The 12,196-nt window shown below is 41.6% G+C and overlaps 1 protein-coding gene across 1 annotated transcript; it reads left to right on the top strand.

Moving 5' to 3' along the window:
* Nucleotides 1-2,041: 2,041 nt before the first annotated feature.
* Nucleotides 2,042-10,700, top strand: LOC149979533 (uncharacterized). Its single transcript, XM_090189105.1, has 2 exons — nt 2,042-4,489; nt 7,671-10,700. The coding sequence occupies exon 2, from the start codon at nt 7,946-7,948 to the stop codon at nt 9,398-9,400; it is 1,455 nt and encodes a 484-aa protein (XP_090045231.1). The 5' UTR covers nt 2,042-4,489; nt 7,671-7,945; the 3' UTR covers nt 9,401-10,700.
* The last annotated feature ends 1,496 nt before the right edge of the window (nt 10,701-12,196 follow it).

The following is a 12,196-nucleotide window of genomic DNA, read 5'->3' as shown; positions in this document are numbered from 1 at the left end:
TTCCTTGCTTACCGGCCTTTCAAGTTATGTCGATATAGGACTCATTTTACTGTAGATATAGATACTTTTGTTCCTGTTTCCTCCAGCATCTTCACAAGGTTCTTTGCTGTTGTTCTGGGATTGATTTGCACTTTTCGCACCAAGGTACGTTCAACTCTAGGAGACAGAGCGCGTCTCCTTCCTGAGCGGTATGACAGCTGTGTGGTCCCATGGTGTTTATACTTGCGCACTATTGTTTGTACAGATGAACGTGGTACCTTCAGGCGTTTGGAAATTGCTCCCAAGGATGAACCAGACTTGTGGAGGTCAACAATTTTTTTTCTGAGGTCTTGGCTGATTTCTTTTGATTTTCCAATGTTGTCAAGCAAAGAGGCACTGAGTTTGAAGGTAGGCCTTGAAATACATCCATCCAATACATACATGACTCAAATGAGGTCAATTAGCCTTTCAGAAGCTTCTAAAGCCATGACATCCTTTTCTGGAATTTTCCAACCTGTTTAAAGGCACAGTCAATTTAGTGTATGTAAACTTCTGACCCACTGGAATTGTGATACAAACAATTGTTGGGAACATTACTTGTGTCATGCACAAAGTAGATGTCCTAACCGACTTGCCAAAACTATAGTTTGTTAACAAGACATTTGTGGAGTGGTTGAAATCAGAGTTTTAATGACTCCAACCTAAGTGTATGTAAACTTCTGACTTCAACTGTATATTTAAAACATGGTAAAGAAAATAATGTTTTGTGACAGCAAAAAGACAAGACTTGTTTGTGCCGTGCATGGATTAAATTATATCCATTTATAAACATTGTGCTTTGGTTAAAATCTATTAGCAGATATGTTTAAATGTCAGTCAGTGTAGACACTAGAAAGGCAGTTATTAAGTGTGGAGCTGGGGCAGCCAACCAGAGTCTCAGTGGACTCGATGTGCGTCCCAAATGGCACGCGTTTCCCGTTATTGTGCACTACTTTTGACCAGGGCCAAATGGGTTAGCTGGTTCGGGTCCCCGATTTGACTTGGCGAGAGATCTGACGACGTGCCCTTGGGCGGGGCACTTGGCCCTGGTTGCTCCTGTGGGTCGCTCTGGATGAGAGTATCTGCTAGATGACTGAATGTAATGTAAATGTTGAGCGGCTTAACTCTGGGTAGTTTGTATGTATTAAAATTTAAAAAAGAACATTTGTAATGTTTCAAAAAGGAAGTAGGGTCCCATTTGGGACAGAGCCTATGACAGACCTATGTTCCCCACACTTGGCTTGGAACGAAATGCTAGACGTCTAGGGGCGATACTGTATGTGCCAAAGAACCTGTTTCTGAATACCACACCACTTTCAGCATGCCCTGGAGCCAAGGGGAGTTTTGGGCCGGGCCATGCAGCACTAATAAAGCTCAGTAGTTCCTCTAATGTGAGACAGTCTGCACTGTTCCACTGCTTTCATGCTGTAAACATGTAAAAATATCATATTCTCCACCAATGACAATAACATAACAACATTACACTATGCAAGTATCATTCCCACACAGGTGAGGTGAACTGATTATGGTTCTGCTCCAACATCCATACCAGCATACTACCTACAATGAAACAATGTATTAGGCATGCATTCTAACTCATTTTCTCGCTCAATTTCCGCCTTAAGAACATTTGCCTGATTTTCACCACTCCCCCCATATTGCTCTTTGGTCCAGGTTTAGAGTGGTCTGGGCCTAATGCTAACTACAGTGTGACAGCTTTCCCCTGTCTCTTCCTCCTCTAGCTCTCCACTTCCATTAGCACCAGGGGCCCCTGACTACAGCCCTACCCAGGGGTCAGGGACCCTCACTGCAGCTGTAATTCAGCAGACTGATCCTGAACACTGGAGAACCAGCAGACATCACACTCACCTAATGAATTGTCATCCAATTTGATACCAAATTACACTAAGGTGAAACCTAATAAACGAATCCGTCAAACATTAACCTAATAAGGACCCTTTCGCTCTCTGTCTCTATCCACCCCCCCCCCCCACCCCCCCTCTGTGCGCTTCCTTTTAAATGTATAACCCCCATTACGCTGAACTCATTCACGATGTCTTACCATAGAGGACACTGGGACTCTTTATCATGTTCTTATTTGATTTTTATTCTTATTCCTTGGTGAAGGCTGGTGTAATTCCCTAATTGAGTGTATGTAACTGTCTCATCAAAACAGAATCAGTCAGTAATATGGCTCTGCTTCGACCTCCACCATGTCAGCACTCTGACGCTGCCCAGACTAACTGCTCTACTTTGCCCTGCTAGTTCCATTAGCCCTTTCTTATCCTCCTTTATGGCTGCATCTGAAATAGCACCCTATTCCTAATGGGCTCTGGTCAAAATTAGTGAACATTAAAGGAAATGGGCCTCCCGGGTGGCGCAGTACTGCAGCGCCAGCTGTGCCATCAGAGACTCTGGGTTCGCGCCCAGGCTCTGTCGTAACCGGCCGTGACCAGGAGGTCCGGCACAATCGGCCTAGCGTCGTCAGGGTTAGGGAGGGTTTGGCCGGTAGGGAAATCCTTGTCTCATCGCGCACTAGCGACTCCTGTGGCGGGGCGGGCGCAGTGCGGTTGCCAGGTGCACGGTGTTTCCTCCGACACATTGATGCGGTTGGCTTCTGGGTTGGATGGCACTGTGTTAAGAAGCAGTGCGGCTTGGTTGGGTTGTGTATCGGAGGACGCATGACTTTCAACCTTTGTCTCTCCCGAGCCCGTACGGGAGTTGTAGCGATGAGACAAGATAGTAGCTACTAAATAATTGGATACCACGAAAAAGGGGTAAAATTCACAAAAAAATTCTACAAAAAAAAACATGAAAGGAAATATTGTGCAATTTCGGAACACATACAGTGCATTCAGAAAGTATTCAGACTCCTTGACTTTTTCAACATTTTGTTACTTTACAACCTTATTCTAAAATTGCTAAAATAAACAATTTTCCTCATCAATCTACACACAATACCTCATAATGACGAAGCAAAAACAGGTGTTTAGATATGTTAGCAAATGTATTAATAAGTAAAAAACTAAAATACCTTATTTGCATAAGTATTCAGACCCTTTGCTATGAAACTCGAAATTGAGCTCCTCCTTTAGATGTTTCTACAACTTCATTGGAGTCTACCTGTGGTAAATTCAATTGATTGGACATGATTTGGAAAGGCACACACCTGTCTATGTAAGGTCCCACATTTGACAGTGCATGTCAGAGCAAAAACCAAACCGTGAGGTCGAAGGAATCCAAAGAGCTCAGAGACAGGATTGTGTCGATTCACAGATCTGGGGAAGGGTACCAAAACATTTCTGCAGCATTGAAAGTCCCCAAAACCACAGTGACCTCTGTCATTCTTAAATGGAAGAAGTTTGGAACCACCAAAACTCTTCCCAGGGCTGACCACCCAGTAAACTGAGCAATTGGGGCAGAAGGGCCTTGGTCAGGGAGGTGACCAAGAACCCGATGGTCACTCTGACAGAGCTCCAGAGTTCCTCTGTGAAGATGGGGGAACCTTCCAGAAGGACAACCATCTCTGCAGCACTCAGTAAAGGGTCTGAATACTTATGTAAATGTGATATCAGTTTTTTATATACATTTGCAAATCAATTGTATGTCTTTTAACCTGTTCATAGCTCCATCTTAAGATAAATTGAATACTTTTCAAATGATCAATTTCTTATTTTGCAGTTGTTCATAAAGTTTCCGGTATGATGAGTATCTATCAAGCATCCAAGATTCTGTTTGTTAAAAAACAATAACAAAATAAATATTTTTCATTATACGGAAAAGCCATTATCAGACACATTTATAGATGTGCCACTTGAAAAATGTATTTCCATGTGTCCATTGAGGGCAGATGATTAACACAGAAAGAGAGAGAGAGAAGCAGAATGATATCACACACTATTACTCTGTTTTCTGTTTCCCCTCTCTCCCATTCATACACTATGTACTGTATACAAAGTATGTGTACACTCCTTCAAATTAGTGGATTCAGCTATTTCAACTACACCCGTTGCTGACAGGTGTATAAAATCGAGCACACAGACATGCAATCTCCATAGACAAACATTGTCAGTAGAATGGCCTTACTGAAGAGCTCAGTGACTTTCAACATGGCGCCAGAAGATTGGAGGCTGTTATAGCAGCAAAGGGGAGACCAATTCAATATTGATGCCCATGATTTTGGATTGAGATGTTCGACTAGCAGGTGTCCACATACCTTTGGTCATGTAGTGTAAGTCCCAGTTTTAGCATTTCCCACCTCAGAACACGATCAGAAAAAATGATGTTTTTGAAGGCACTAATCTGGAATCAGAGATACATTTGAGTCTTATTTCCTGGTAAGGTAAACCATCATGAGAATGCTGTTCATTGACTACAGCTCAGCGTTCAACTCATCACTAAGCTAAGGACCCTGGGACTGAACACCTTTCTTTGCACCTGGATCCTGGACTTCCTGATGGGCAGCCCCCAGGTAGTTAACAGTGACTGTGTGTATATTTGTGTATCTTTAACAGTGACAGTGTGAATCAGTATGTATCAGTGTGTATCTTTAACGGTGACAGTGTGTATCAGTATGTATCATTGTGCATTTTGAACAGTGACGGTGTATATCAGTGTGTATATTTAACAGTGACAGTGTGTATCAGTGTGTATCTTTATGAGTGACCGTTTGTATACTTGTGTATCAATGTGTATCTTTAATAGGGACAGTGTGTATCAGTGTGTATTTTTAACAGTGACAGTATGTATAAGTGTGTATCTTTAACAGTGACAGTGTGTATAAGTGTGTATTGGTTTGTATCTTTAAGAGTGAAAGTCTGTATCAGTGTGTATATTTAACAGTGTGTATATTTAACAGTGACCGTGTGTATCAGTGTGTATCGGTTTGTATCTTTAAGAGTGACAGTCTGTATCAGTGTGTATATTTAACAGTGTATATTTAACAGTGACCGTGTGTATCAGTGTGTATCAATGTGTATCTTTAATAGGGACAGTCTGTATCAGTGTGTATATTTAACAGTTACAGTGTGTATATTTAACAGTGTGTATATTTAACAGTTACAGTGTGTATATTTAACAGTGTGTATATTTAACAGTTACAGTGTGTATATTTAACAGTGTGTATATTTAACAGTTACAGTGTGTATATTTAACAGTGTGTATATTTAACAGTTACAGTGTGTATATTTAACAGTGTGTATATTTAACAGTTACAGTGTGTATATTTAACAGTGTGTATATTTAACAGTTACAGTGTGTATATTTAACAGTGTGTATATTTAACAGTTACAGTGTGTATATTTAACAGTGTGTATATTTAACAGTTACAGTGTGTATATTTAACAGTGTGTATATTTAACAGTTACAGTGTGTATATTTAACAGTGTGTATATTTAACAGTTACAGTGTGTATATTTAACAGTTACAGTGTGTATCAGTGTGTATGTATTGCATAATGTATTTAACAGTTACAGTGTGTATATTTAACAGTGTGTATATTTAACAGTTACAGTGTGTATATTTAACAGTTACAGTGTGTATATTTAACAGTGTGTATATTTAACAGTGTGTATATTTAACAGTTACAGTGTGTATATTTAACAGTTACAGTGTGTATATTTAACAGTGTGTATATTTAACAGTGACCGTGTGTATCAATGTGTTTCTTTAACAGTGACAGTGTGTATCATTGTGTATCAGTGTGTATCTTTAACAGTGAAAACTGTGTATCAGTGTGCATCGTTAACAGTGACAGTGGTTCAGTGTGTGTCTTTAACAGTGAGTGTATATCAGTGTGTATCTTTAACAGTGACCGTGTGTATCAGTGTGTATCAATGTGTATCTTTAACAGTGACTGTGTGTATCAGTGTGTATGTATTGCAGTGACAGTGCGTATCATTGTGTATCTTTAATAGTGACAGTGTGTATCTTTAACAGTGACAGTGTGTATAAGTGTATATCAGCGAGTATCATTAAAAGTGACAGAGTGACAGTTTGTATACTTGTGTGTCAGTGTGTATCTTTAAGAGTGACAGTTTGTATACTTGTGTATCAGTGTGTATGTAACGGTGACAGTGTGTATAAGTGTATATCAGAGAGTATCATTAAAAGTGACAGTGTGTATCAGTGTGTATCTTTAATAGTGACAGTTTGTAGACTTGTGTATCAGTGTGTATCTTTAAGAGTGACAGTTTGTATACTTGTGTATCAGTGTGTATGTAACGGTGACAGTGTGTATAAGTGTATATCAGAGAGTATCATTAAAAGTGACAGTGTGTATCAGTGTGTATCTTTAATAGTGACAGTTTGTATACTTGTGTATCAGTGTGTATCTTTAAGAGTGACAGTTTGTATACTTGTGTATCAGTGTGTATGTAACGGTGACAGAGTGTACCTTTAGCACTGACCGTGTGTTTCAGCGTGTTTAAATGTGTATGAGAGTGTATCTCTTACATTGAAAGTGTGTATCAGCGTTTATCAATGTGTATATTTAACAGTGACAATTTCTGTTGGTGTGTATCTTTAACAGTGACATTGTGTATCAGTATGTATCAATGTATTTATTTTACAGTGACATTGTGTTTTAGTGTGTATCACTTGGTATCTTTAACAGTGACAGTATGAATCGGTGTGGATTTTTAACAGTGAAAGTGTTTATGAGAGTGTATATTTAACATTGACAGTGTGTATCAGTGTGTATATTTAACAGTGACAGTGTGTATCAGTGTATATAATCAACAGTGACAGTGTGTATCAGTTTGCATCTTTAACAGTGACAGTGTGTATCAGAGTATCTTTAACAGTAAAAGTGTGTATCAGTGTGTATATTTAATAGTGACAGTGTGCATTTTTAAAGGGACAGTGTGTATCAGTGCATTTCTTTAACAGTGAGAGTGTGTATCAGTGTGTATCTTTAACCGTGACAGTGTGTATCGGTGCGTATCTTTAACAGTGAAAGTGTGTATCAGTGTGTATCAATGTGTTTCTTTAACAGTGACAGTGTGTATCAGTGTGTATATTTAACAGTGACAGTGTGGATATTTATTTAACAGTAACAGTGTGTATCAGTGTGTATCTTTAATAGTGACAGTTTGTATACTTGTGTATCAGTGTGTATCTAATGGTGAAAGTGTGTACCTTTAGCACTGACAGTGTGTATCAGTGTGTATCAGCATGTAAAAATGTGTATTAGGGTGTTTAACATTGAAAGTGAATATAATTGTGTATCTCTGTGTATCTTTAACATTGTCAGTGTGTATAAGTGTGTAACTTTAACAGTGTGTCACGTTCTGACCATAGTTATTTTGTGTTTTCCTTGTTTTAATGTTGGTCAGGATGTGAGCTGGGTGGGCATTCTATGTTTTGTGTGTCTAGGTTGTTTTTCTGTGTTCGGCCTAGTATGGTTCTCAATCAGAGGCAGGTGTCGTTAGTTGTCTCTGATTGAGAATCATACTTAGGTAGCCTGGGTTTCACTGTGTTTTTGTGGGTGATTGTTTCCGTGTCTGTGTTTTACACCACACGGTACTGTTTTCGGTTTTCGTTATTCACGTTACATTTCTTCTTTTGTATGGAGTGTTCAGTTTATGTGTTTTAATAAAAAAACATGGACACTTACCACGCCTTACCACATCCTTCTCGCCTCTCCTCTTCAGACGAAGAGGAGGAAAACCATTACAGAATCACCCACCAACCAAGGACCAAGCGGCGTGGTAACAGACAGCGGCAGCAGCAACAGCAGGAGCAGCAGCAGCAGCAAAAGCAGCAGCAGGAGAGGCAACAGCAGCAGAGGAAGCAGCAGCAGCAGGAGAGGCAGCATTATCTGGACTATACAACTTGGGAAGAGATAGACAGATGGGCGGTCGACCCAGAGAGAGTGCCGGAGCCCGCATGGGATTCGCTGAAGCAGTGTCAGGAGGGTTACAGGAGAATGAGGTTGGCGAAACGAGCACGGTGGCGCGGTAAGAAGCCCGAGAGACAGCCCAAAACAATTCTTGGGGGGAGGCACAGGAAGAGTGTGGCAGCGTCAGGAGTCAGACCTGAGCCAACTCCCCCTGTTTACCGTAAGGAGCCATGGATGGAATCAGAGCTGTCGGCGAAGCGGAGGGCTGAGTCTGAGAGGGTCGAGGAGTTATTGGACAGATTGGAGGAGAGTGAACGGATGGGAGATGATGAGACATTTGAGGAGTTGTTGATGGAATTGGAGGAGAGTGAAGAGAGAGAGCTGTTGGTTTGGCATAGTATGCATGGCATTCGCCCTGAGGAGCGCGTTAGCTGTCCGATGCCACCTGTGTCAGTTCCTCGTACTCAGCCTCAAACTTGTGTTAGAGTTCCGGAAGATTTGATGCTGGCTATACACACCAGGTCTCCAGTACACCTTCACAACCCGGTGTGTCCTGTTCCTTGCACTCACCCTGAGGTGCGTGTCCCCAGCCCGGTACCACCAGTGCCAGCACCCCGCACCAGGCTGTCTCTCCGTCCCATCAATACAGGTGCTCCTGCCTGTCCGGTGCTACCAGAGTTTCCGCCCCACAGTCCAGAGGCGCCAGAGCCCCTCTGTCCAGCACTGCCAGAGCCTTCCTCCTCTCCAGCGCTGTCGGAGTCTCCCGCCTGTCCAGAGCCGCCAGAGCCCCTCAGTCCAGAGGCGCCAGAGCCCCTCAGTCCAGAGGCGCCAGAGCCGCTCAGTCCAGAGGCGCCAGAGCCCCTCAGTCCAGAGGCGTCAGAGCTCCTCTGTCCAGCGCTGCCAGAGCCTTCCTCCTCTCCAGCGCTGCCGGAGTCTCCAGTCTGCCCAGCGCCGCCTGAGCTGCCCGCCTGTCCAGAGCTGCTAGTCTCCCGCCTATCCAGAGCTGCTAGAGTCTCCCACCTGTCCAGAGCTGCTAGGGTTTCCCGCCTGTCCAGAGCTGCTAGGGTCTCCCGCCTGTCCAGAACTGCTAGAGTCTCCCGCCTGTCCAGAGCTGCTAGAGTCTCCCGCCTGTCCAGAGCTGCTAGAGTCTCCCGCCTGTCCAGAGCTTCTAGAGTCTCCCGCCTGTCCAGAGCTTCTAGAGTCTCCCGCCTGTCCAGAGCTGCTAGAGTCTCCCGCCTGTCCAGAGCTGCTATAGTCTTCAGTCTGTCAGGAGCCGCCAGAGCCGCCAGTCTGCAAGGAGCCGCCAGAGCCGCCAGTCTGCAAGGAGCCGCCAGTCTGCAAGGAACCGCCAGAGCCGCCAGCCTGCAAGGAGCCGCCAGAGCCGCCAGTCTGCAAGGAGCCGCCAGAGCCGCCAGTTTATCAGTGTGTATGTATTGCAGTGACAGTGTGTTTCAGTGTGTATCTTTAATAGTAACAGTGTGTATATTCAACAGTGACAGTGTATCTTTAACGGTGACAGTGTGTATCAATGTGTATCTTTAGTAATGACAGTTTGTTTCAGTGTGTATCTTTAACAATTACAGCGTGTATCAGTGTTGTCACGGCCCCTCTGCAGTGCAGGGGCGGTTCCTCCTGCAGGCAGAGGGTCGTTAGTGATTGGAGTCATCTGGGCCCAGGGTATTTAAACTGCTTCACTAATCTCTCTCTCTCTCTCTCTCTCTCTCTCTCTCTCTCTCTCTCTCTCTCTCTCTCTCTCTCTCTGCTCCTCCAGGTATGATCCTGTTTTGTTTGTTCCTTTGTAGTTTTGCATAGTTTTCACTCAGTCATTCACCCACACAGATTCATGCATCCCTGCACTTTACATACACCTTACAATATGATACTTTCACAGTCCTTTTTCTTTGTTTAAAGTTAATAGTTTTGGTTTACAATAAAGAACCTTTTTGATTGGCCTATACCTGTTGTTCGCGTCCCCTCATTTTTGCCACAGGCTATGAGCCGGCCTGTGACAGTGTGTATCTTTAACAGTGACAATGTGTCAGTGTGTGTATTTAACAGTGACTGTGTGTATCAGTGTGTATCTTTAACAGTGACAATGTATCAGTGTGTATCTTTAACATTGACCGTGTGGATCAGTATGTATCTTTAACAGTGAGTGTATATCTTTAACAGTGACAGTGTGTAACAATGTGTATATTTAACAGTGACAGTGTGTATCTTTAACAGTGACAATGTATCAGTGTGTATCTTTAACAGTGAGAGTGTGTATCAATGTGTATCTTTAACGGTGACAGTGTGTATCTTTAACAGTGACTGTGTGTATCAGTGTGTATGTATTGCAGTGACAGTGTGTATCTTTAGTAATGACAGTGTGTATCTTTAACAGTGACAGTGTATCAGTGTGTATCTTTAACAGTGACAGCGTGTATCAATGTGGATCTTTAACAGTGACAGTGTGTATCAGGCTGTATATTTGTATATCAGCGAGTGTCTTTAAAAGTGACAGTGTGTATGTTTAACAGGGACTGTTTGTATACTTGTGTATCAGTGTGTATATTTACCTGTGACAGATTGTGTCAGTGTGTATATTTAACAGAGACAGCGTGTATCAGTGTATATGTTTAACCGTGACAGTGTGTATCAGTGTGTATGTTTAACAGTGACAGTGTGTATCAGTGTGTATGTTTTAGTGACAATGTGTATCAATGTGTATCTTGAACAGTGACAGTGTGAATCCGTGTGTATATTTAACAGTGACAGTGTGTATATTTAACAGTGACCGTGTGTATCTTTAACAGTGAAAGTTTGTATCGGCGAGTATCATTAAAAGTGACAGTGTGTATCAGTGTGTGTCTTTAACCTCTCTAAGGTATGAGGGACGCTAGCGTCCCAACTGGCCAACATCCAGTGAGATTGCAGAGCGCCAAATTCAAATACAGAAATACTCATTATAAAAATTCAGAAAAGATACAACTATTTTACATAGGTTTAAAGATGAACTTCTTGTTAATCCAACCACGGTGTCAGATTTCAAAAATGCTTTATGGCGAAAGCATACCTTACAATTATTTGAGAACATTGCCCATTAAACAGTAACCAGCCAAATAGAAAAGTTACACAAGTCAGAAATAGAGCTAAAATTAATCACTTACCTTTGATGATCTTCATATGTTTAGACTCAGAAGACATTCATTTAATCAATAAATGTTCCTTTTGTTCGATAAAGTATCTCTTTACATCCGAAAACCTCAGTTTTGTTCGTGCGTTTTCTTCAGTCATCCACAGGCTCAAACGCAGTCACAACAGGCAGACAAAAAAATCTAAATTGTATCCGTAAAGTTCATAGAAACATGTCAAACGATGTTCATATTCAATCCTCAGGTTGTTTTTAGCCTAAATAATCGATAATATTCCAATCGGACATTAACGTCGTCAACATAAAAGGTAAACAAGAAAGGCACTCTCTTTGGTCGCGCGCATGAAAAAGCTCTGTGACAAGGCAGGGTCCACTCATTCAGACTGCTCTTACTCCTTCATTTTTTCAGAATACAAGCCTGAAACAATTTCTAAAGACTGTTGACATCTAGTGGAAGGCTTAGGAACTGCAATTTGAGTCCTAAGTCAATGGATACTGTAATGGCATTGAATAGAAAACTACTACTACTACAAAAAAAAATCCTACTTCCTGAATGGATTTTTATCATGTTTTCGCCTGCCAAATCAGTTCTGTTATACTCAACGACATTATGTTAACAGTTTTGGAAACTTTAGTGTTTTCTATCCAAATCTACTAATTATATGCACATCCTATCTTCTGGACCTGAGTAGAAGGCAGTTTAATTTGGGCATGCTTTTCATCCAAAATTCCAAATGCTGCCCCCTACCCTAGAGAAGTATTAATTAAGAGTGACAGTTTGTACACATACATCAGTGTGTATGTAACGGCGAGAGAGTGTACCTTTAGCACTTACAGTGTGTATCAGTGTGTTTCAGTGTTTATAAATGTGTATTGGTGTGTATCTTTAACAGTGAAAGTGTGTATCAGCGTTTATCAATGTGTATATTTAACAGTGACAATTTCTGTCAGTGTGTATCTATAACAGTGACAGTGTGTATTAGTATGTATCAATGTATTTCTTTTACAGTGACAGTGTGTTTAAGTGTGTATCTTTAACAGTTTCAGTGTGTATTTTTAACAGTGAAAGTGTTTATCAGAGTGTGTCTTTAACAGTGACAGCATGTATCAGAGTATCTTTAACAGTGACACAGTGTACCAGTGTGTGTCAGTGCGTATCTTTAACAGTGAAAGTGTGTATCAGTGTGTATATTTAACAATGA

The sequence above is a fragment of the Oncorhynchus mykiss genome, chromosome 11, assembly GCF_057628025.1.
Source record: "Oncorhynchus mykiss isolate SJ-2025 chromosome 11, ASM5762802v1, whole genome shotgun sequence".
NCBI classification, from domain to species: Eukaryota; Metazoa; Chordata; class Actinopteri; order Salmoniformes; family Salmonidae; genus Oncorhynchus; species Oncorhynchus mykiss.
The sequence above is the reverse complement of the archived record's forward strand: the minus strand, read 5'-3'. Positions and strand labels throughout refer to the sequence as shown.

Excerpts from the sequence above, each read along its gene's own strand:
- LOC149979533 (XM_090189105.1), top strand. The coding sequence starts at position 7,946 with ATGAGGTTGGCGAAACGAGCACGGTGGCGCGGTAAGAAGCCCGAGAGA.